Source organism: Oncorhynchus mykiss, chromosome 13, assembly GCF_013265735.2.
Source record: "Oncorhynchus mykiss isolate Arlee chromosome 13, USDA_OmykA_1.1, whole genome shotgun sequence".
NCBI classification, from domain to species: Eukaryota; Metazoa; Chordata; class Actinopteri; order Salmoniformes; family Salmonidae; genus Oncorhynchus; species Oncorhynchus mykiss.
In genome coordinates, this window is record NC_048577.1 from 19,505,658 (window position 1) to 19,532,288 (window position 26,631).

Genomic DNA, 26,631 nt, shown 5'->3' on the forward strand with positions numbered 1-26,631 from the left:
AGGGAGAGAGGAAGAGAGAGGAAGAGGCTGTTATACAAGACTAAGAAAAAACAATAAAATCTCTTCCAACTGTGGTAGTCCTAGATCTATCCCTTTTTAGCTTCCCCCATAGGGCATCAATCTGAGCTTTACTGCTGAACCATAACGCCACTGTGTGTCCACTCTTGCAGAGAGAATGCCGCAGGATAGGATGTAAAAGGGACTATAAGCAAAGGGGCTGTGCCAGTGGGGGAGCTGATCATATTGCATAGAGTGCAGACACACACACATCACACTACAAAGAAACACAGGCATGCATGCCCATATGTACACACACACACACACACACACACACACACACACACACACACACACACTGACATTCAAACTGCCGCCACAACAGCTAGGCCCACTCTAACTAATGGAATGGCTTCACACCAGCCTCCATTACAGAGACTATTCATTAATAAGAGGAGGAGGAGAAAGGGAGGGAAAGAGTAGGGGAGGAGAGGTAGGGAGTAGGGAAGGAAAGGGAGAGGGGAGAGGAGAGGAGGAAAGGAAAGGGAGAAATGAGAGGAGAGGTAGGGAGGAAAGGGAGAGAGGAGAGGAGGCGATGTAGAGAGGAAAGAAAAGGGAGAGAGGAGGAGGGGTAGAGTAGAAGAGAGGGTAGAGTAGAAGAGAGGAGAGAGCAGAGAGGAGAGAGTAGAAAAGGAGAGAGTAGTAGAGAGGGAGAGAGAGAAGAGTAGAAGATAGGGAGAGAGTAGAGTAGAGGAGAGAGTAGAGTAGAGGAGAGAGTAGTAGAGAGAGAGAGAGGGAAGAGTAGAAGATAGGGAGAGAGTAGAGAAGAAGAGAGTAGAAGATAGGGAGAGAGAAGAGAGGAAAGAGTAGAAGATAGGAAGGGAGAAGAGGAGAGAGTAGAAGAAAGGAGAGAGTAGAAGAGAGGAGAGAGTAGAGAGTAGATGAGAGGAGAGAGTAGAGGAGAGGAGAGTAGAAGAGAGGGAGAAAGAAGAGAGGAGAGAGTAGAAGATAGGGAGAGAGACGAGGAGAGAGTAGAAGAGAGGGAGAGAGTAGAAGAGAGGAGAGAGTAGAAGAGAGGAGAGAGTAGAGGACAAGAGAAAGGAAAAGAGTGGAGAGGTTGGGGAAACACTATACACATAGATCAGTGCTGGCAGGCCAATCTCTCTTTGTCAGTTTAATTCACAGGCTAGAGGAGGGAAGTAGGAAAAAGCCCTATAGACACAGACCACAATGAAAGGATATTCATATGATAGGCAAGCTATAAAAAACCTTGAAAATCAACCAATCCTCCATTGTTAACACAATGGAAAACTCAAAAGCTTTATTATCTAAATGTTGAAAGTGTGTGGGCGATGGAGAGAAACACGATGGTGCAGTTTGAGGCCATACGGCGGAGAGTGATGCGGGCACTTGAGATGGGGGGTGTCAGCATGTGGGTCTGGCAGGTGAGATGTAGTTGATGTTTGTGTGATGTTGTCGTTGGTATGAGTATTGTAAAATAATCTATAATAATGCCTCCACTGCATTGTATACAGGTACACTGTATGTACAGTACAAACAAGCATCTTAATTTGATCACCCTGTTCATCAATTTCCTTCATTTGCCCATATTTCCCGTTGCTGCAGGTTTATTTCCCTGCTGTGAGAAACTGGTCAAATGCATATCTGTACACAGTAGTAACTGTAGTAGTAAAGTGAACACAGAAGAGGTAGAGAGGTTCAGTATGCTAAAACCATTACCGTATTACTTAGGAAGAATTACCTAGATAGTAGTCTAATACACTGGCTGACATAATGATCACATGACTAACGGACAGGATCAACAAGGAAGTGGCCAACATACAAAAACAAACACACATACATTTGGAGATATGACCGACCTGCCAAAGGCTGTGCTGGAGATTTTCCTATTGGGGCTGGAGAAAAAGAGTCAGAAAACATCCCAGTTAGTCTTACCCTTGTCAGATGTCATGGATATATGAGTTTATTAGTTATAACAATGAATTATAGATAGAACAGTTAATTGCTGTTTGATTGGTATTAAGGTATTATTGTTAATCAGTATTTTTCACAAGAAGAGAAAGAGAGTGTGTTCCAAATGGCACCAAGTTCCCTTTATAGTGCACTACTTTTGACCAGAGCCCTATAGACCCTGGTCAATAGTAGAGCCCTATAGACTCTGGTCAATAGTAGAGCCCTATAGACCCTGGTCAATTGTAGAGCCCTATAGACCCTGGTCAATTGTAGAGCCCTATAGACCCTGGTCAATTGTAGAGCCCTATAGACCCTGGTCAATAGTAGAGCCCTATATACCCTGGTCAATAGTAGAGCCCTATAGACCCTGGTCAATAGTAGAGCCCTATAGACCCTGGTCAATAGTAGAGCCCTATAAAGGGAAAAGGGTGCCTTTTACAACACAACCAGAGAGTAGAGCATGAAGGGGATGTCAATGTTAATGAAATAATGTTCCCTGAGGATGCCTATGGGAACAGTAGTATTGCGGGCTCAGCAATAGTTCTGTCTCAAAGCTTTGTGTCTGCTTCACCATTAAACCAAAGAGAGAAATCTCTCTCACACACACAAGTGTGAGAGTATGCACACACACAAATTCACGTGCGCACACACACACACACACACACACACACATTTATGCAATTTCAAGCATCTCCCCAGACTGACTGCATGCTGACAAGACGCCTTCAATCATCCATCTCTCCATCCCTCTTTTTCTGTCTCCTCCTGTCCCTCCTTCAAGGATTGATCTTGTGAAGTCTTCCATCACTCTGCCAGCAACACTTCACTCTCAGCGACTTTGCATCATCCATCTTTGCTTTAATATATCCTTCTCCTACAATCCCTCTCTATGTCGCTTTTTCCTTCTCTGCATGCCCATTCAACTATTTATCATCCCACGTTCTCTCGCCTCCCTCCTTTCCCTCTCTCACTTCTCACTTTCTCTCTCCCACTCTCATTCCCGCTCTCTCCTCCCCATCCTCTCTCCCTCTCCTCCCTTTACTACTCCCCCTGTCTTTACTTGCTCTCCTGCAGAAGGTAGGGTCTGACTAATTACTGTAAGCCCAGGTATTCATCTTAGTGGAGAATAATCTTTTCAGGCTAAAGAACTGCAGAGTCAGCAGAGACAGAGCAGCAGTTGAAGGGAAGACAAAACGATTCCAGAGTCCTCACCACTTCATTACATTCATTACCGAGTTCTCCAGCCTAGGGCCACTACTGCTATAGCTTACATATGATAGGGCTGCAGGTGTGTGTGTGTATGTGTGTGTGTATGTCTGTGTACAAGTAAGTTCTATGTGAGATGTGAGTGTGTCAGTCAGTGTGTGTCCATCAAAGCAGGTGTGTGTGTGTGTCTGTCTGTTTGATTACAGAGGAAGGGATTAAATCCACAAAGATCACAAAGGATAACATGTCTGAAAATAGACCGTCTACACCTCTCGCTGTACACACGCTGATGATGTGGGTCAATGAATGGTGGCCACCCATTCTGACATTTGGGGATTTACGTAACAGGTTGTGTGTGCGTGTATGGGCGGGGACAAGATGTTTAAGCCCTTTGTGACATCACCAAAATAAACAGCAGGTCACTATGACAGTATTATCTAACCTATCTTACCTACAGTACAATAGTCAGTCAGGGTAAACATAGTGAACAATAGAAGTGTGTCATTTCCCTGAAGTAATGACCAGCTTCATTTTCTGTGAGAACACATCTCATTCACAGAGCCAGGAGTTTTCCTGTCCACGTGATCTGACATGACCAAAATCCTGCTCCAGTTCTAGACCCACTCAGTCAGCCGGGCTCTAGGCCCGTATGTGTAATGGTGTCTGTGGGTGTCCTGTCCTGTGTTACCTGTTGGCTTTTAGGTTCTTCAGCCTGGCCTCCAGGTCGTTGAGTAGGTTGACCTTCTTACAGCACTGGGAACAGTACACGTCCATCATCTCATTGTTGTACAGGTGACGTGTCTTCCTTGGGGTCTGGCCAGCACTACACACACAGATAAAGATAACGCGTTAGAGACAGAATACACACACACACACACACACACACACACACACACACACACAAAGCAGTAAAATCAGACTTTAAAAATACAGGCACATGCACACACATACACAATTTTGTGCTGTAAATATGTGGTAGGAGAGTAGTGGCCTGAGTGAATATGCTTAATGTGTTGTGAAATCTGTTGTGAAATGTAATGTAAATTGTGTATAACTGCCTTAATATTTCTGTACCCCAGGAAGAGTAGCATCTGCCTTAGCATGAATTACTGGGATCATCATAAATACACAATACAGTAGACACACAAACACATGCAGGTGCAAACACACAGTACATTGTATTCACACTACACCCATCCCCCCCGCCCGCCCGCTCACCTGACCACACTCACAAAACAAATTACATGCACGTGCAAACACACAGTTCACTGTATCCCCCCCACACACACACACACATTGCTGTCTGGGTCTACACATATCATGGAGCACTAATCTAAACACAACTTAGAAGTAGGACAAACAAAAGAAAAGTCCATAGTAATGAGTTTAGGTACTTGATATTCGGAGCAGGACCAAGAAAGCTGAATAGTGTTGGGAGTAAATCCTCCTTCAAAACAGCTCTATAGATGAAAATTAATCAAGAGAGGCCCTGGGGGCCATATAGGCTACGTCTCCAATGGCACCCTATTCCCTGTATGGTGCACTAATTCTGACCAGGGCCAATAGGTCTCTGTTCAAAAGTAGTGCAATATGTAGGTAATAGGGTACATTGGGACACCATCATACTCAGTTCCAGTCAAGAGTAAAAACTAATGAGTTTGGTACGAGAAGCTCTGAGAGGAAAGAAGCAGACTGAAGTGGTTACACACACACACAAAAAAATGCATGCAAATGCATATTAACATGCACACATACAAAAACATACATATGTAATAGTATAGCTTCCGTCCCTCTCCTCGCCCCTACCTGGGCTTGAACTAGGGACCCTCTGACAGCAGCCACCCTCGAAGCATCGTTACCCATCGCTCCACAAAAGCCGCGGCCCTTGCAGAGCAAGGGGAACAACTACCTTAAGGTCTCAGAGCGAGTGACGTCACCGATTGAAACTCTATTAGCGCACACCCCGCTAATTAGCTAGCCATTTCACATCGGTTACACATACACACACACTGGGGGATTAAGAGGGTAACAGACTTATAGGACAGGAGGTATGAGACTAGACAGTGAGTGTTTTGTGAAAATATAACATTATGCTCTGTGGGGTTCAGTAAGTCATCACCACTTGGATCTGAAATCGTTCAAACTCTTAGCTCTGTGTGTTCGTATTTCTGGGTTGGGTGATGCTGTGCATGTATTTGTCATCTTTTTTTTGCACAGTGTTATGCAGATTTCTCTAGTTTATCAGTTTGACTTTCTGGGTTTGACAGGTAATTGATCATCTTCGTGTTAGTGTTTCTGTCTTATATAATTTCACGTAATACGTTTGTATTTCTCGTTGCATATGGTGTTCCCCAACTTTATGTGGATGTTGTAATGATACTCTATGTAATAGTGTGTCTGTGTATTAGTGTGTCAGGGTCTCCTCTTACCTGGAGGGTACAGAGGAGCCCAGGTCAGAGTAGCCGTTGGTGCGCGTCTCGTCCTCGGGGCAGGGGCTGCTGGGAGTGTAGTCCACGTCCTCTCCCTCTCCGTAGTCCTCAAACTGCTCCTCGTTCAGAGAGGCAGAGGAACGCGTCGACAGGTCAGAGGTCACCGATGGGTTTAGCTGACTGCACCTGCAAAAATAGGAAGTAGACTTTCAGGAAGTAACATTCAATAAGTTTAAAGTGTCGTAGTGAAAAAAGACAAATTGTACATACATTTTCAATTATACGGGTGACTATTCAGATTCTGACAGTGCAGATTTTTTAATAAGATTGCAAATGATATATTTCACATGAGGTAGATTACATTACATGTACATTAACAACTCTAACCTCTACAGTTTTTTATAAAGAGAGTTCACTTATGAAGACACCATATGTTCAACACCACACAAAGATGAACAACTAAAAGAGGTACTCACTTGTCTCCAGGAAAGAAAAGTCCCCCCGGTCCATCCTCCTTGTCTACTCCGCTTCTCTCCCCTTCAGAGACATCTGATCCCGGGTTGCTCTCCACAGCACTGTCCATGTCTAACTCTGCCCTCTCTCTGCCCTCCACCTCTCCTTCCTCCTCTCCCTCTGGGAATAGATGGCACCCAGGCTCGGGGTTAACGGACACCCGCGTGCACATGATGACCGGATGTGCAAGCGCTTTGTCACCACGCTGTAGAGAGAGAGAGAGATTTGATTTATTAGGATCCCCATTAGCTGACGCCAATGGCGCCGGCTAGTCTTACCTGGGTCCGAAACAAATAACGAAAAATACATGACAAACAAAATACTTTAACATTTACATACAGAGAGAGAGAGAGGTAAGCAGGGGAGACACACACACACACACACACATTTGTGCAGTCAACAGAACTACAGGACTACGCAAATAGTACTCTCAGACTTTCAGTCAAAATATTGATAGCGTCTAACACTGATAGGCACGTTTTTAGAGTTTCAGCAAAGGTCATACCATGTTGGTTATCAGTGAACAGTGAGCTCAGACCTAAAATCCAAGTGCTACAACAAGTGCTCAAAAGGTGCTAAGTAAAACATTAAAGGGATTTAAATCAGGCTTGTGGATTCCTTCACTCTGATGATCACAGGAGGTCATGGAGGGTATAATCAGCCGAGCCGATATATCGGACCAATATTGGCCTTTTCTAGTTTATCGACTATCTGCTTTGCAGATCTGCTTTGCAGATCGTCCCTCTACATAGCAAAGCTGCTGCTATGCCAGCCACCACTCACTGCCTGAGCACTGCACAATGCAGAGGAATGTCTAGCTGGGAAAATCAGCAGCAGCAAGCTAGCTCATTCTCCCAACAGAAAGGTTCAGTATTGAGAAATGGATGAATTGACACAGTGACCAAAATCAAACTCCTGTTGCAAATATTAGTTTAGTTAATTCACTAATAACATGGCTTCTGTCGACGTGCCTCGACATGCATGTAATAAGCTAAGTAGATAGCTATGTGACCTTTTAGCAAATATTACGAAAACTAACCATTTCATCTGTGGTGTTATATTAGCTACTATGCTAGCTAGCTGGCTAGATAAACAAGGTGCTAAGATATCAGATAGGAGCTAATAGCCAATGTAGCTAGCTAACGTTAGCTGGTTATTATTTTGAACATGCACCCTTTTTCAGCAACGAGCCATATCTGACTTGGGGAGTAACGCTTTGACCACACCGAAGGTGTTTTGCATTTTGGTACACCAGAATTACATTCATTTCCAATGAAACGCTGCGTTTGTCTTGCAGCATTGCTTTGCAGTGCGTTCGGTGTGATGCATACATTGGATTTATCGAACGTATGCGTCAAATTGTGCATAAACGGCTTGACAGAAATGGTAGCAGAAGGTGAATGTTGAACTTTTGTTGCATGCATATCCAGCTAATTATGCGTGCTATTTTGCGCATTCACTCGTATGTGTTCGAAGCGTAATGTTAGCTATTTACAGGTGTGCTGATCTGACCAGCCGCAATCGAGTGATGCTTCAACGCAAATGTTGTTGATCAGTATGCTAATATAAGTCCCAAATGGAAGACAAACAGATTGTCATCTGTAGCACCATAGACTCCACTGATCAGCCAAAACAAGCTCAATAACTCAATGCATGCACACAATCCTATTGAATATGCATTCACCGGTATTGTGAGTAGGCCAATGCCTTCTTAATGTGCCCAGTTTATCAAGAGATTTACCATTCGAATACAATTATTACCATTATGCTGTTCTGTAGTTAGATTGGTAAAAACAAATTCAAATGTATTGTTTGACTTGAAAATGTATGCATTACTGCATACACGGCTGTCTCTGGGACATTTTGTCAACAACATTTTTAAATGTAATTTGATTGAATATCGGTCTAAAATATCGGCCTAAAATATCGGCCATCGGACTCCTTGACTCCAAAAAAATCAATATCGGCCCTAAAAAATCGGTATCAATCGTTCTCTATAATAGAGGAACATTACTTTATTTCTACATTCCTGAGAAGTAGGAGGGAGGGAGAGAGAAGGAGAGAGGGGGGGTAAGAGAGAGGTTGGGTAGGGAGAGAGAGGGAGAGAGAGGAGGGTAGGGAGAGGGAGGGAGGGAGAGAGAGAGCGAGAGAGAGGAGGGGAGAACGAGAGGGGGAGAGTGAACGAGAGGGGGAGAGGGAGATAGAGAGAGAGGTACAGAGGGCAGACCAATAACACACATGTATATCATCCCACACTGAGCATTAGAGGCTAATAAAGGCATAATTCTCTCTCTCTCCCTGTTGGGCTCCTGAGTGGTGCAGCCGTCTAAGGCACTGAATCTCAGTGCAAGAGGTGTTCCTGGTTCAAATCCAGGCTGCATCACATCCGGCCGTGATTGGGAGTCCCATAGGGTTTGGTCGGGGTAGGCCGTCATTGTAAATAAGAATTTTTTCTTAACTGACTTGCCTACTTAAATAAAGGTTATATTTATTTAATTCCTAACATCACTAGAGCTCTGTTGGAGCCTGTCTGCCTCCCAGAACACACACACAGCACGTACGCACTCACTATCTGGAAAGCGCACACATATCTATGTGCAGACTACAGGACAACACAAATAGTACTGTCAGCCTTATTAACATCACCAGTCAAAACATTGATAGAGTGAAACACTGACAGATACATTTTTAGGTTTTCAGTAAAGGTCAAAACGTGTTGGTTGAACAGTGATCAGTGAGCACAAACCTAAAACGCAAGGGCGGGAACAAGTGCTCAAACGTGGTCTTAACTCAAACAAGGTCGTAAGTGAAACACTAAAGGAATTTCAATTAGGCTAGTGGAACCCGTCACTGTGAGAAGACCCAGAGGGTCACGGGCGGTATTGAGGTGGGGGGGGGTTAAAGATCATGAGACACTTGTCATTCATTCAGTGTTACTCCAACAGCTCTAATCCAGTCTAATGCTAATAGAATAACCTTACTTTATCTCTACATGCCTGAGAAGTAGGAGGGAGGGAGAGAGAGAGTGAGAGAGATGAGGGAGTGAGAGAGAGACGAGAAAGAGTGAGAGAGAGACGAGAAAGGGTGAGAGAGAGAGACAAGAAAGAGGGATGTAAAGAGGGCAGCCCAATTACACACAGGTACATCCCACACAGAGCATTAGACAGATTTAGAGAATAGTAAAGGCAATATCACTCAAGGGCTGTCACCTCTAACTGATCTCTCTCTCTCTCAATACTGGTTGAACTGCTAACGGACGAAAACTCAGGGCTGGAAGCCAAAAGCACTATTCCTAAATTCACTAAAGCGCTGTTGGAGCATGTCTGCCTCCCAGAACACACACCCAACCCTTGATCGCACATACACACATAAACACATACCCGCCCTTTGATCGCGCACACACACACACACACACACACACACATACACACACACACACACACACACAGTCTGTAGGATTAAGGGACAGCAGCAGGGACCCTGAGGCAGGGAGGGCCAGGGACAATACAAGGAGAAAGAGCCTGTTTAGTATTCCATAGAGGACCAGGAGGGGGTCTTCACATCTCCATGCCCCAGGGAATGCCACCCAGCATGGGGTAGAGGCAATAACCTAGGCCCCATCGCACCTCTCGGGATGGAAATATTACACTGCAAGAAAAAAGGAGCAGTAGTAGAGGCAGAGTGAAGAGTGTAAATTCCTTACTGGAAACGCACAAAGAAAAACACACAGTAGAAAGAATTGGTACGATTTTAGGTGAATGGTGTTGATTAACCCAAATTGACACCTGTGGCTGAAGAACTATTTGGGCGTGAGGAAGCCGTTTTGCATAGCCAGTGTGTACAGCGTAGGATCTGGTTAAAGTACAGTTCAGTGTGCAGAAGTTGAGCGACTTCCAAAAGGTCTTCTCCCTCAAGACATGAGACTCAGACAGGGCCTCCATTAAGTCTGAATTAAAGTTCAGTTGAGGGCAGATGGACGGACAGAAAGACAGACAAACAAAATAAAGGCACACACACACACCCCTTCTGCACACATGCACTCACACACACATATACTCTCACTCACTCACACAAACACGCACGCACACACACACACAAACACGGACAGCCAGACAGCGTCACCCCAGCACTGGTAGTCCAGTACAATAGAGACTGGGACAGTTTGGCCAGGGTGGGTGAATGCCTTTATGCCAGTAAGCAGTTGGTAGCTTAGGTCAAAAGAGACAGGGTAGAGAAGGATGGGGTAGTGGTTTGTTTTGGACGGGGTTCAGCTGGCACTCCTCCAGTCACTCCTTAGCCTTTCTGACAACAGTGGGAACAGGGTGATCAATGGGAGGGGCAGAGGGGGTGGAGTTGTTGTGTGTGTGTGTGTAGCAGTGTGTGTATGGAGACCGGCTTCTCTACTGGATCCTTGCACAACAAACTACTCCTGAAAAGCCTGCCGGCCATAACAGCTGAATACCTAGGCTACCTCGGGCTAAAACATCACTGTGTTCCCAAAAGTGCACCAGGATGCTGTCAGAGCCATATATATACAGTCTGTGGTGGTTGCCAAATGACCTCACAGCAGCCAGTGGGTGTTACTTGAATGCCAGAGGGTGTTGCACTCTGCTTTAATAATGCCATGTGCCATGTTAGTACAAGATTTATGAGCATCAGAGAGGGTACAGTTGATCACCACCTCCCAGGATATGCCTATTCTTGCTCTTCTCTAACATTGATAGCTCTGGATCACTTACTGGAGTTCTCTGTCTCTCTAACTCTCTCCCTCTTTCTCTCTATAACTCTCCCTCTCGCTCTTTCTCTGGTTTCCCATTCAAAATCAAGTGAGAGATGGGAAGCCCCCAACAACCTGAGAGATCAAAACCCAGGAGAGACCGAGACCCAGGGGCTCTGGTCTGATTTCCTTATATCCAGGCCAACACGCTTCCACACATCCCAGGTGACGTCAGGGGCTGGAGGGTGTGAGGAGATGTAGAGGGGATGAGGTGACGGAGTGTAAAAAGGCTTTTCTATTCCCTAACTATGTCCTAATGCCAACAATTAAGTTGTGGTGGCATGTGTGTGTGCGTGTGTGTGCGTACGTGTGTGTGCGTAAGCGCATGTGTGTTTGTGCAGAAGTGTGTGCGTGTGGGAAGCGGGCAGGTCAAGGAAGGGCAATAACAGCTTCTCTACCTGATCCTCGCGAAACAAACTGATCCTGGAAAGCCTGGCGGCCATAACAACTGAATATCTAGGCTGCGTCTCAAATGGCACCTTGTTCCCTATGTAGTACACTATATGGGAGTCATTTGGCACATATCCCTAGGATACCTACAGTACACATCTCTATGTTCTTGTTGTGTTCCCAAAAGTGCACCAGGATGCTGTCAGAGCCTTATATATAGATGTCTGTGGAGGTTGCCAAATGAGCCAAATGGCCGCAGAGCAGCCACTGGGTGTTGCCTTGAATGCCAGAGGGGGTTGCACTCTTCTTTATGATGCCATGTTAGCACAGGCTTTATGAGCTGGGGATAGTGTACACTTGATCACCGTCTCCTGCTATATGCCACTTCTGCCTCTTCTAACTAGAGTCCTCTCCCTCTCTCTCACTCTCTCTCTCAATCTCTCACTCGCTCAATGTCTTTCTCTCTCTCTCGCAATCTTTTTCTCTCTCGCTAACCTACAATCAAAGATTAGGTTGGAGATGGGAAGCCCCCAACCACCTGAGAGAGACCCAAGACCCAGGGGTTCTGGCCTGGTTTCCTTATATCCAGGCCATCACTCATTCCACCCTCTCCCTCTCTCTCTTCCTCCACTTCCACACATCCCAGGTGAGATCAGGGTCTGGAAGGTGTGAAGGGAGGGAGAGGGGAGAGGTGATGGAGTAGAAGAAAGCTTTTCTATTACCAAAGAGTCCTTGGTATGCCACCAGGCTGTTAGTCAAATCAGATCAAATTGTATTAGTCACATGCGCTGAATACAACAGGACCTTACAGTGAAATGCTTACTTACGAGTCCCTAACCAACAATGCAGTTGAAAAAAAATACAGATAAGAATAAGAGATAAAAGTAACAAGTAATTAAAGAGCAGCAGTGAAGTGTGCACGTGTGTTTGTGTGCATACACATGTGACTCGTTTCAGGAAGCTAGGCGTATCTCGCGGGTCACTACTTCACAGGAGAGCCATTTGAACTTAAATGTTCATTTTTTGGCAGAAATGCTTTCTGGAACATGTGAACTTTCATGTGCCTTAATAACAAACTTGTATTCCATCTGTAAATACAAATACAATTGTTAAATTACGAGCCTAGTTGGTTTAGCCACAGAAAAAGCCAGCAACCTTTCCACTAGCCATGATTGGCTGAGATAATGAGTGGGCTGGACACGCCGAGAGATGAGTTCGGATTGGTCTGCCATGTAGCACACGTCTGTCTATTTGAGCTGGTCAGTATGTGTAGGTAATCCTGTCTAACGCAGCTTTAAAAATATATATATTGCATAGTAGAACTGCATAAGTGTTGTCTCCACTTTCTGGAGGACTGGGTTTTGAAATCAGTGGAATTAGAGTATGATAGCTAAGGAGATGGACACCTGTCTCCGGATTACATTTTCAAACTAAGGGCATCCGTGACAGGGAGAGGCATCCATCCATGATGTATACAGGTAAGATAGTCTAGCTAGCTACATTTAAAGATATTACATGTTTCTAATTTTGACAGAAAGTCGTTCATTTCATTTCAAGTTAAAGTGTACTGTTAACTAGCTAGCTAACGTTAGCTGTCTGCCTCGCTAGCTAACGTTACGTGTATGATCTTATTATTCGAATCTCAGAGCCATTTGCTTTGCTAGTTATAGCCTAATGTTAGCTAGCTAACATTGAACCTGGTTGGTTAGCTACCTGCAGATTCATGCTGGGTAGTAACGTCAAGAGTTGGGATTATGGTTCATTGTTTACCTAGCTAGCTAGATAGATGTCTTAACAAAAGACTCCACTATGCAAGTAACCATTTCAATAGAATGTCACTCGACAACTGTCAATAGACTTACATTGGGGCAAAAAAGTATTTAGTCAGCCACCAATTGTGCAAGTTCTCCCACTTAAAAAGATGAGAGCAGCCTGTAATTTTCATCATAGGTACACTTCAACTATGACAGACAAAATGACGGAAAAAAATACAGAAAATCACATTTTAGGATTTTTTATGAATTTATTTGCAAATTATGGTGGAAAATAAGTATTTGGTCAATAACAAAAGTTTATCTCAATACTTTGTTATATACCATTTGTTGGCAATGACAGAGGTCAAACGTTTTCTGTAAGTCTTCACAAGGTTTTCACACACTGTTGCTGGTATTTTGGCCCATTCCTCCATGCAGATCTCCTCTAGAGCAGTGATATTTTGGGGCTGTTGCTGGACAACACGGTCTTTCAACTCCCTCCAAAGATGTTCTATGGGGTTGAGATCTGGAGACTGGCTAGGCCACTCCAGGACCTTGAAATGCTTCTTACGAAGCCACTCATTCGTTGCCCGGGCGGTGTGTTTGGGATCATTGTCATGCTGAAAGACCCAGCCACGTTTCATCTTCAATGCCCTTGCTGATGGAAGGAGGTTTTCACTCAAAATCTCACGATACATGGCCCCATTCATTCTTTCCTTTACACGGATCAGTCGACCTGGTCCCTTTGCAGAAAAACAGCCCCAAAGCATGATGTTTCCACCCCCATGCTTCACAGTAGGTATGGTGTTCTTTGGATACAACTCGGCATTCTTTGTCCTCCAAACACGACGAGTTGAGTTTTTACCAAAAATTTCAATTTTGGTTTCATCTGACCATATGACATTCTCCCAATCTTCTTCTGGATCATCCAAATACTCTCATGTACTGGCTTAAGCAGGGGGACACGTCTGGCACTGCAGGATTTGAGTTCCTGGCGGCGTAGTGTGTTACTGATGGTAGGCTTGTTACTTTAGTCCCAGCTCACTGCAGGTCATTCACTAGTCTTCCATTTCCTAATAATTGCTCCCACAGTTGATTTATTCAAACCAAGCTGCTTACCTATTGCAGATTCAGTCTTCCCAGCCTGGTGCAGGTCTACAATTTTGTTTCTGGTGTCCTTTGACAGCTCTTTGGCCTTGGCCATAGTGGAGTTTGGAGTGTGACTGTTTGGACAGGTGTCTTTTATACTGATAACAAGTTCAAACAGGTGCCATTAACCTGTTGGTACTAGGGGGCAGTATTTTCATTTTTGGAAAAATAACGTTCCCAAATTAAACGGGATATTTTGTCAGGACAAGATGCTAGAATATGCATATAATTGACAGCTTAGGATAGAAAACACTCTAAAGTTTCCAAAACTGTAAAAATATTGTCTGTGAGTATAACAGAACTGATGTTACAGGCGAAAGCCTGAGAAAAATCCAATCCGGAAGTGACTCATCTTTTGAAAGCCCTGCGTTCCGATGCGTCCCTATTGAGCTGTGAATGCCCTATAAACCAGATTACGCTTTCTACGTATTCTCCAAGGTGTTTACAGCATTGTGACGTAGTTTTACGCATTTATGTTGAAGAATACCCGTAGGCGGCTTCAATGTGCAAGTGGTCACCTGATGCTCCCAGAGAAATTCTCACGTAAAATACAGAGGTAGCCATTATTCCAATCGCTTCTACTGAGAAACCAATTGTCCCGGTTGATATATTATCGAATAGATATTTGAAAAACACCTTGAGGATTGATTATAAACAACGTTTGCCATGTTTGTCGATATTATGGAGCTAATTTGGAATATTTTTCGGCGTTGTCGTGGCTGCAATTTCCGGTCGATTTCTCAACCAAACGTGAAGAACAAACGGAGCTATTTCGCCTACAAAAATAATATTTTGGGGAAAAATGAACTTTGGCTATCTACCTGGGAGTCTCGTGAGTGAAAACATCCGAAGGTCATCAAAGGTAAACGATTTAATTTGATTGCTTTTCTGATTTTCGTGACAAGGTTGCCTGCTGCTAGCAAGGCATAATGCTATGCTAGGCTATCGATAAACTTACACAAATGCTTGTCTAGCTTTGGCTGTAAAGCATATTTTGAAAATCTGAGATGACAGGGTGATTAACAAAAGGCTAAGCTGTGTTCCAATATATTTCACTTGTGATTTTCATGAATAGGAAGATTTTCTAGGAAGATTTATGTCCGTGGCGTTATGCTAATTAGTGTCAGATGATGACAACGGTCCTGTTCACGGGATGGGGTGTCACTAGAGGTTAATACAGGTAACGAGTGGAGGACAGAGGAGCCTCTTAAAGAAGAAGTTACAGGTCTGTGAGAGCCAGAAATCTTGCTTGTTTGTAGGTGACCAAATACTTATTTCCCACCATCATTTGCAAATAAATTCATTAAAAATCCTACAGTGATTTTCTGGATTTTCTTTTTTCATTTTGTCTGTCATAGTTGAAGTGTACCTATGATGAAAATTACAGGCCTCTCTCGTCTTTTTAAGTGGGAGAACTTGCACAATTGGTGGCTGACTAAATACTTTTTTGCCCCACTGTGGCTGCAAAATTCGCTCTGGCTATCTACTCTGATTTCAGAGCACTCTCGTCTGAGTGTGCCAGAACACAGAATAACTGAAGTATTTACGAAAGCTCAACACCCGTTGCATATTGCCGGTGTCAGTAAACGTTGGCAAAAAATATTAAATTGTTGCCAGCAGCACTGTTGCTGTCACCAACTCTCTGGATAATGTATAAAAGAGCCTAACCAGCTCTGATAGGGTGAGTAAAATGGTCAGAGTGAGCTGTTCTCTCGTTTGTGTCTGGAAGTAGCTAGCAAGCTAGCCAACGTTAGACAGTTAGTTTGGGTGCTTGATTGCAGTTGTTAGGACAGAACGCTCAGATCAACCCTTAAAGAGATGGGTGGGGCTAAAGCTTAAGAGGGTGTGAATGAATGGGTGTAGACAAAGAAGAGCTCTCCAGTAGGTACCAAAACATTCAAAGGCCATTTTCTCAAAAGTGAGAAACAAGTCCCATTGTTCCTCAAATGCAGTGTATGTAATACCATGTTGTAGCTCTGTGTCTTTGCTTTAATTCAATGTATTAAAAAAAACACAATTTAATTTTGCTACATAAGACTGAATCAAGGCGGTCGTCACATATGACATATGACACATGAACTCATGTGTTCATGTTAAAGACTGTACTCAGCCCTTTCCCCCGTCCTTGTGTTTATGATGCCAGATAAGTCTTCCATCTCTCCTCTCTCCCAACTCTCCTCTCCTCCATCCCATCTCTCCTCTCTCCCATCTCTCCTCTCCTCTATCCCATCTCTCCTCTCTCTCCCATTTCTACTCTCCCCTCTCTCATTTCTCCTCACACCCTCAGTCATCGGCCGACCCAGCCTGCCGGACGTCTTTATTAGGCTCATCATGGCCTGCTCACTCAGTGGAGAGGGAAAAGCCCATCAGTAAAATCACTGTTATTGATGCTCTGCTACACACAGTAGAGTAGAGCGGCTCCAGCTCTGGGCGATGCAATGCTGTGTTTGTGTCTAAAGACTAAAGAGAGGATAATTCAGAAGGACGCTTCTCAATAGTCTACGCTGTCTTCCTGTCCTCGTCTCCTCACCTCCATCTACACTACAGACATGAAAGCAATTATATTTCAATATATTGCATATCAATAGTCTAAAGATGTCTTCCTCTCCTCATCCCCTTTTCTTTATCTACACTAATATAAAAACACTAGAGGCTCCTACAGACGTGGAATTGTGTGTCACAGGGACAATAGGTACTAAAGTGAGGTCAGTGTCAGTTGCTGTCATATCACAGGTAGAGGAGAATGAGAGTTACTGAGAGATGATTGCCAGGTGGGTGATAGCACAGCACAAAAAGAGAGAATGAGAAATGGCTCCACATCGGTGGTGCAAGCACTGAGTTACAATATAAAGTGCTTTGGACAGCAGAGAAGCGCTAGATACAGTCATGCCAAATCATTACTATTAACCAGAAGGTGCTCCTGAAGACATTGGGTTTGTGTGCTGCAGTCTGAGAGAGAGAGAGAGAGAGAGGGAGAGAACAGCATGGATCTCTGAGAGGAGGATCAGTAGAGCCATCTATTATTCACATCCAGCGCACTAGAGGAGAGGACATGAGAGAGGGAAAAGACAGGGAGAGAGAAAGGAAGAGGAGAGAAAGAAAGGAACTGCTCTTCCCCTCCAGTCACACACCCACTGAGGGAGAACAGAGTGGAGAGATCACAGAGCTGGACAGAGAGGGATGAGAGAAAGAGGGAGAGAGAGTCAGAGAGAAGGGGGGAGAAACTGAGATAGAGGCATGAGGCTTGACACCAGCTTCACCAGCCATGGGATTGACTTAGACAATGAACAGAAACTTAGAGGGAGGGAGGAAGGGGAAATAGGGTGTCAGTCTAATGACCGTGGGATGTTTAACCTACACTGTGTGGTAATATGGTGTGTCATACCATAGCTCTTGGGTAATGCTGTGGGTGGTATCGGGCATGGTGAAATGCAAAACAAAAAACATACATCATTAATTTGTTATGGCTTCAAGTTTGAACAATAAAGTTGCTGGGCAGACACACTTGCTGGAGCACCTTAACAACAATTACCACTAAGCAACAAGCATCTACAGTGCATGTACAAGCTGTGTTTGTGATATTCAAAAGTATATCTGTAAAACATTACGGAATCCATCTCAACTAACTTAATGTATGATATTAGTTCATGTACTAATATCAGTTCATCAGTTACGCAAGAGCATTAGCATCCACATATTCTTAGCTGGACCCACAGTCAAATTATACTCATGCAAATACATGCAAACACTTCTATGCTATTTCCAACATGTTGTCACACAAACCTCCAGAGTTTTTCTTGGAAAAACACTGATGAATATAGTTTGGTCACGTCAGCAAGTTGATGTTAGTGGGAAAATTACATTTACATTTTAAAGCACCATCTGTTCAGAGTATTTTGAGATAACATGAATATATTAATACACATATGGGATGAATCTAGACTAGATTCATCTGGCTCAAACAGACTTGGGCAGATGTAACGGCTACTTTCACACATGATATCCCACTGGGCCCACACAATGAAATGACGTTGAACCAACGTGGAGAAAGAAAAGAAAGGAATAGAGAGAGAAAGAGAGAGAGAGAGAGAGAGAGAAAGAGAAGGGGAAAAAACTGAGATAGAGTGGGAGGATGTAGAAATAAATAGAGAGAGAAAGAGAGAGAGAGAAGGGGGAAAAACTGAGATAGAGTGGGAGGATGAAAGATGAAATTTACAATTGAGGCATGAGGCTTGACACCAGCTTCACCAACCATGGGAATGACTAAGACTCACGATTCCCTAAGTTCCATCTGGCCAACAGAAACTTAAGAGGGAGGGGAATCTGAAGACAAGTTTCCTGTCGTGTTGACGCTCCCCTTACTACAGTATGACTATGGTGTAATTGTAATAACTATAGAGTACTGTGTAATATGGATGCCATACTAGCTCTTGGGTAATGTTTGGTGTTGGACATGGTGAAACGCAAAAATACAAAACATACATCATACATTTGTTATGGGTTCTAGTTTGAACAATAAAGGTCGCTAGGGATAGTCTAAGTTGCTGGAGCACATTATGCACAATTGAGAGCATCCTGTACCGCCTGGTACGGAAACTGCACCGCCCGCAACCGCAGGGCTCTCCAGAGGGTGGTGCGGTGTGCCCAACATACCGCCTGCCCTCAAGGACTCCAACAGCACTTGATGTCATAGGAAGACCAAAAAGATCATCAAGGACATCAACCACCCGAGCCACGGCCTGTTCATCCCGCTATCATCCAGAATGCGAGGTCAGTACAGGTGCATGAAAGCTGGGACCAAGAGACTGAAAAATAGCTTCTATCTGAAGGCCATCAGATTGTTAAATAGCCATCACTAGCCGGCTACCACCCGGTTACTCAACCCTGCACCTTAGAGGCTGCTGCCCTATGAACATAGACACGGAATCACTGGTCACTTTAATAATAGAACAATAGTCACTTTAATAATGGAACACTAGTCACTTTTATAATGTTTACATACTGTTTTACTAATTTTATACGTAGAGTGCATTCAGAAATATTCAGACCCCTTGACTTTTTCACACATTTCGTTACGTTACAGCCTTATTCTAAAACAGATTACATAAATAAAAATCCTCATCAATCTAAACCCAATACCCCATAATGACAAAGCGAAAACGGGTTATTAGAAATGTTACCAAATATATTAAAAATAAAAAACAGAAATACCTTATTTACATAAGTATTCAGACCCTTTTTCATATGAGACTCAAAATTGAGTTCAGTTGCATCCTGTTTCCATAGATCATCTTTGATATGTTTTGACAAGTTGATTGGAGACCACCTGTGGTAAATTCAATTGTTAGGACATGATTTGGAAAGGCACACACCTGTCTATGTAATGTCCCACAGTTGACAGTGCATGTCCAAGCAAAAACCAAGCCATGAGGTCAAAGGAATTGTCCGTAGATCTCTGAGACAGGTTTGTGTCGGGGCACAGATCTGGGGAAGGGTACCAAAAATGTCTGCAGCATTGAAGGTCCCCAAGAACACAGTGGACTCCATCATTCTTAAATGGAAGACGTTTAGAACCACCAAGACAATTCCTAGAGCTGGCCGTCCGGCAAAACTGAGCAATCGGGGAGTGACCAAGAACCCGATGGTTACAATTAATGGACATTTTTTTAGGGGTTGACACATTTTTTGTTTGGATAAGTCAAGTCTGACATGTTAAAGTGGAAATTACTAACTTTAGACACCTTCTTAAAACTTGAATACACTACAACTTGCATTTCCTGCTGTCACAACAGTGATCAATTAAGATAGTACACCTGCACTGTATATGTAAGTGTTATACAACAGTAAAGTACACCTCTATAACACTTCTGAATCATCTCAACTTTAGTTCCCAGTATAATGCAGCATGATATTCAGTGATATTCGTGCAAATACGTAGTCAAACATGTCCAAGATATTTACAGCATGTTGGCACACAAACCTTGGAAAAAACATTGATAATAGTTTGGAAAAATTCAGCAAGTTAGTGGAAAAGAGACATTTCCATTTTAAAGCACCATCTGTTCAGAGTATGGCGAGATAACATGAATATGTTAACACACACATGGGATGAATTTGGGCTACATTCATCCTGCTCAAACAGAAAGTTGTAGTCTCCACTTTCACACATCTTTCTCTCTCACTCCAATTCACTAGCAAATGTCATGTAACATTAACAATATTGGAAAAGCCTTAAAACACCTCTGATCGACAACTACCTCTTTCCCAGGACTAAGTTCCTTTTAAGTGGAGAGACAACACTGCTCCTAAGACTAATGAATAAAATGGACTACTCCCTCTCTGATCCTATGTGGTGCTGAAGGTCAATAACATTTGAGCGCTGGACATGTGCTCAAGTGCTCTCTCCAACACAATGGAGTCTACCTGTGCAGTCACTAAACAATATTGCTTTTTAAGTCTATTTTACTGTCCTTTACCAGTAGGCCTATGTGTTAACTGTTTAGTCAGTATGTTTCCTTCTCTGAGTACAGCTGAGGTTATTTCCAGTGTTTCCTATGTGTGTGTTTTGGATCTTTATGATTCAACCTCTTGCAGCAATGGAGAGACTCTCAGCCCACACAGTCACAGACGGAGTAAAACAAAAAACCCTGAGAGTCAGAAAAGAACAGGAACTGATGACTCATAATCCAGCAGCATTCTGTAAAGTAATCACTAGAAGTCTCTATAAGCACTTCAGGTTTTGGCTACTGAGACACACACAGACACAAACAGAAATGCGTGAGGCACGTGCTGACACGTAAACTATAGACACACACAAACACAAACACTTAGAAATTGACACATACCCTCATACACACAACCTCATAACTGACAGCCGCTCCTGTATACTTGTTCTAGGACACCTGTACAGTAGTAGGTCCTCGAGTCTCTCTGTGGACTCAGCTTCTCCAAACCACCATTCATTATGTGCCATTGATCTGTCACGTTTTCAGGGTGTGTGTTTCAAACAAACACACGCTTTATCTTCGACGATAGGAAGGACCCATTTCACACACCCACACCCACCCCAGAGTGTTTCCTGTCCTGTGTTTTCCAGAGTGTCTCTGTATCCCTGTATCAACCCAATTGGCTGTATTGGATTTCCCAGTAAAAAAAATTCTCCATTCCTTTGTCCTGGAGAACATTCCTAGTAACCTAATCTGCTACCTGTTCCCTGAAGAGCCAGGGGGGTACAAACATGTGTTTGTGTCTCTGTGCCACACGGGCTGGACGGCCCTGTTTTTTCTTTCCTCAAGGCAGGACTAGGATTAGGCTGGGGTGTGAGATTTCAAGTTTTATACTGGGGAGTTTCAAGGGTTATGTTGAGTAGGGTATGTGTATGTGTGTGTGTTTTATTTTGTGTGTGTACTGTATGTGTGTGTGTGTGTGTGTGTGTGTGTGTGTGTGTGTGTGTGTGTGTGTGTGCGTGCGTGCGTGCGTGCGTGCGTGCATGCGTGTCAGATAGATATAAGGTATCCTTGGTATGGGTCGGTCATCCTGACTATCTGACAGAGTATTTCAGGAACGCATACTCTTGACAGATAAAGAGAGGGTGAGAGAGCCAATGTAGTCTGTGTAATATTCCCTAGTATCGGTATCAGTGCCCTAGGAGTCATATTACAGTGTCATCAACATGCTGACCATCCATTTGTCCTCATGGTGTTAAACCTGTTGACATTGAGCAACAAGTGTTGAGCAACTGGGCCCTGGTCATGTTCAAACAAACCAGTTAGAGGCAGTTGTTTCATATCAAAACAAAACCAACCCCAACTACCAGAATAAAGCCCTGATATAGACGCCATAATGGAGACAGGCCATATCAGGGTTCAGAAAAGCCGTGCTAAAAATGCCCTTGGAATGGAGAGTGGAAAGTGATAGAGAGGTGCCATGTCTTTAATATAATATTACTTTGGTGCCATGAACTTTAGATAATAAAGTCCATTGTTTTTCTGTGGAGAGAGTGTGTTACCTTCTGTCAGTATTGGCTAGTTCTCCATACTATCCAGACTCTCCTCTACATCTAAGGGAAGTGTGGCTTACATCATGTAATAGTATTTAATAGGACAGCACTAACACACAGCAGGTATCACTGACCCATCCCCTCTCAGCTCCCTTCTATCAGCCTGGTAACACATTCAGCTCTCAGCCGTTAGAACGACCCCCACCAGTAGACACACTTACGGACACAAAAACGCATGCAAGCACACACACATACACACATGAACTGTTTAAAGTTCAAGAGGAATTATTGTTTTGAGTGGATTATAGACCATTCATCCTGGGTCAGTGTCTATAATGACCGTGACTATTATCTATACTGATCAAAAACATAAACGCAACATGCGACAATTTAAAAGATTTTACTGAGTTATAGTTCATATAAGGAAATCAGTCAATTTGAATACATTTATTTGACACTAATCTATGGATTTCACATGACTGGGAATAGAGATATGCATCTGTTGGTCACATATACCTTAAAAAAAGGTAGGGGCATGGATCAGAAAACCAGTCAGTATCTGGTGTGACCACCGTTTGTCTCATGCAGTTCGACACATCTCCTTTGTATAAAGTTGATCAGGCTGTTGATTGTGGCCTGTGGAATGTTGTCCCACTCCTCTTCAATGGCTGTGTAAAGTTGCTGGATGTGGGCAGGAACTGGAACATGCTGTCATACACGTCGATACAGAACACCCAAAAAATGCTCAATGGGTGACATGTCTGGTGAGTTTGCAGGCCATGGAAGAACTGGGACATTTTTACCTTCCAGGAATTGTGTACAGATCCTTGCGACATGGGGGCCGTGCATTATCATGCTGAAACATGAGGCGATGGCAGCGGATTAATGGCATGACAATGGGCCTCAGGATCTCGTCACGGTATCTTTGTGCATTCAAATTGCCATCGATTAAATGCAATTGTGCTTATTGTCTGTAGCTTATGCATACCCATACCATAACCCTACTGCCACCATGGGGCAATCTGTTCACAATGTTGACATAAGCAAACCGCTCGCCCACACGTGGTCTACGGTTGGACTTACTGCCAAATTCTCTAAAAACGACGTTGGAGGCGGCTTATGGTAGAGAACATTTAATTCTCTGGCAACAGCTCTGGTGGACATTCCTGCAGTCAGCATGCCAATTGCACGCTCCCTCAACTTGAGACATCTGTGGTATTGTGTTATGTGACAAAACTGCACATTTTAGAGTGGCCTTTTATTGTCCCCAGCACAAGGTGCACCTGTGTAATAATAATGCTGTTTAATCAGCTTCTTGATATGACACACCTGTCAGGTGGATGAATTATCTTGGCAAAGGAGAAATGCTCACTAACAGGGAGGTAAACAAATTTGTTCACAACATTTGGGAGAAATAAGCTTTTTGTGCATATGGAACATTTCTGGGATATTTTATTTCAGCTCTTGAAACATGGGACCAACACTTTACAAGTTGCGTTTATATTTTTGTTTAGTGTAGTTATTCCCGCCCAGATCAAAATACAGTATTAGACAAGTAGATCTGGTTTGGACCAAAACAATATAGCTTAGGCCTATCAGCTATCAGAAGAAGAGGACACATCTCATTACATAATGTTTTGTTACAGAACATGAGCCGTCTTATTCAAACAGATACGGCTAGCCATGTCACATGTCGCTGTGAGAGAAAATAGCTATCTACCGTATGATAAACAGACACCTTTCCTCTTTTCTGTGGAACTGAGACCACAATTACAACATGTCGGTAATTATATTGACAAAGTCACAGGTACTGATCAAGGAAACTCAAACATTGTGAAACCCTATCATCCATTCCGACAGCTTGAATGTAAGACTTCCTTTTTTGACACATTGTTGTGTGGGATAAACTTCTCCTTTCTCACTGAACCATAGGCTAAGTTACACAGCCGGAGTGTACAACATTAAGCCTCAGCCCATACTGTACACTTAAAAACTCTCTCTCTGTGTGTGTGTGTGTGTGTGTGTGTGTGTGGGTGTGTACAGCCGGTGGCTGGGTGCTGTCTCGGTTCACCCCTCCTCTGATTGTAATGGGATTAATTGAAATCTGGGGCTGGCTGGTCAGAGAGGGAGGCGAGAGATGAAGAGTGAATGGTGATTAATTGTATTTTGTTAAGAGAGATAGACGGTAGCCTACAGACTGTCAGTGGAAGAAAGAGCAAAATAAACTAATGTCTGAAAAAGACAGAGTGACAGAAAGAGAGTGAGAGAGAGAAAGGGTCATACGCAGACACACACACAAAACACACACTCTCCGTCACTCACACTGGAACAATGGACTTTGAGCTCTGGTGCTGAACTCTCCACACTCCCAGATCCCCCAACCTCTAACCTCCGCCCCAGATTCTTCTCTCTTATCCTTCTACCCCTCTGTCTCCCTACCCCCGTCCCGTAGCAAAGAGGCTCTGTCTCTTACCCCATCCATTATTTGAGGGGAGCCATGGTGGTCCCCCTGGCCCAACACTCCACCGGCCAAGCCCTCATCTGCAGAAGTCATCCAACTCGCCCCTCAAACCAAGGGCTAAGTCCTCTGCCTTTCTTCTTACACACACAGGTGAAGCCAGGTCAGTACAGAAAGTGGCAGGGGTTTAGATAGTCCAAATGGCAGTCTTTTGGATCAGTGTCGTCCAGAAAAAGAGGGAGAGAAAAGGAGGAGAGGAGAGAGTGCTCTTTCAGAGCCTCTAAAACTGTGCTGGCTGGCTTAGCTCCTCTGTGAGAGCACGACTCACACACACTGCAACTACCTCACTCTCTCACACACATGCAGATATGCAGCAACTCTCTCACACACACTCATTTGGTTGTTCGCTCTCCGGCTGGCTCACATTCACACAGAGGGAGCTCAGTTCTGGCAACAGTTGTTGAGATTAGGCCACTCCCCCCTCCTCCCTGGGTTGTTGCTGAGCAACTGGCTTCAGCTGAGCTGGCCCCGAGAGAGAGAGAGAGAGAGAGACAGAGAGAGAGACAGAGAGAGAGACAGAGAGAGACAGAGAGAGACAGAGAGAGAGAGAGAGCCCTGCCCTGCCTCTCTTCCATAGAACAGAGCGGCTTTACGAGAGGGGGGAAGTGACATGCTATCTCCACTCAAACAGTCTCATCCAATGACACGGCACATTTATCTACAGGTTCAAAACCTGAAAAGTGGAGCGATGGAGTTCTGTGTGGGTTTTAGGATTTGAGAGTGTCAGGTGTCCCAATCAGGTGTATAAAAAGTTGTTTGCATATTTGAGCTTCTGTGTGGGTATATGAGAGAGAGAGAGAGAGCGAGAGAGAGAGAGGAAGAGTGAATGGCGAGAAATTGTATTTCAGACCGAGGGAGATAGACGGTAGGCTACAGACTGTCAGTGGAAGAGCAAAAGAAACTAAAGTCTAAAAAAGACAGAGTGACACACACACTCTCCGTCACTCACACACTCCACTGGAACAATGGACTTTGAGATCTGGTGATGAACTCTCCACCCCACCAACCTCCCCAGATCCCCCAACCCCTAAGAGAGGGGAAGGCTGAGGCTTCTCTCCTCCTTCCTTCCCTTCCTGATAGCCTGGGGCTCCCGAGTGGTGCAGCGGTCTAAGGCACTGCATCTCAATACTTGAGGCGTCCCTACAGATCCTGGTTCGATTCCAGGCTGTATCACAACCGGCAGTGATTGGGAGTCCCTTGGGTGGCGCACAATTGGCCTAGCGTTGTCTTGGTTTGGCCGGTTTAGGCCGTCATTGTAAACAATAATTTGTTCTTAACTGACTTGCCTAGTTAAATAAAGGTAATAAAATAAATTCATATTTGAGTATATTTAAGTCAACAACAGCGGATCCCAAAAGGCCAACACCACAACACAGCTACATCCTTAACACCTCCCTCTCGCATTATCACCTCCCCAATCTCCCCTATACCTCTCCTCCCCAGCTCCCCTCCTCTGTGTACTTCTTCCCCCACCTCCCCCTCTCCCTCTCCCAGGGCCCAGCAGCTTAATGTTAAACCCACACAGTCTGAGCCTGCTGAGCCCAACTGTCTCACAACATAATAAGTTGACTTTGGCAGGGGTAGTAGAAGGATAGAGTCAGGCTGTGTCCCAGGGGGGTAGAAGCTATTGGCCAGTCAGTTTTCACCATGATGCTCCAGTACTGTCCGCATCTGAGTTGATGGAAGCTTGGAGAACAGGCCGTGGCTCAGGTCCCTGATGATCTTCTTGGCTTTCCTGCAACACCTGGTGTTGTAGATGTCCTGGAGGGCAGACTGTGTGCACCCAATGGTGTGTTCAGCTGTGCGTACCACCCTCTGCAGTGCCTTGCGGTCAACATGTGGAATTTGATGAATCAGAGTTATCATTTAGAGTGCGGTACACTTCGTAGGACTCTTTTACCTATACAGCAGCCTTTCTGTTGCAA

At 44.1% G+C, this 26,631-nt stretch overlaps 1 protein-coding gene across 4 annotated transcripts in view; it reads right to left on the minus strand.

Annotated features, from left to right (window-relative positions):
- The window catches only part of LOC110485835 (rab11 family-interacting protein 4A), an 88,973-nt gene that overhangs the window by 9,966 nt on the left and 52,376 nt on the right, over nt 1–26,631 (minus strand). For 2 of the 4 annotated variants that reach the window (XM_021557028.2, XM_021557026.2), the window contains exons 4-7: nt 6,083–6,324; nt 5,607–5,792; nt 3,866–4,000; nt 1,878–1,913 (exon numbers count right to left, since the gene is read on the minus strand). In XM_021557028.2, coding sequence (XP_021412703.2) covers nt 1,878–1,913; nt 3,866–4,000; nt 5,607–5,792; nt 6,083–6,324 — 599 coding nt within the window. Of the gene's footprint in view, nt 1–1,877; nt 1,914–3,865; nt 4,001–5,606; nt 5,793–6,082; nt 6,325–24,661; nt 25,079–26,631 lie in introns of those variants that run through there. The other 2 variants (XM_021557029.2, XM_021557027.2) reach the window with 2 other exon arrangements.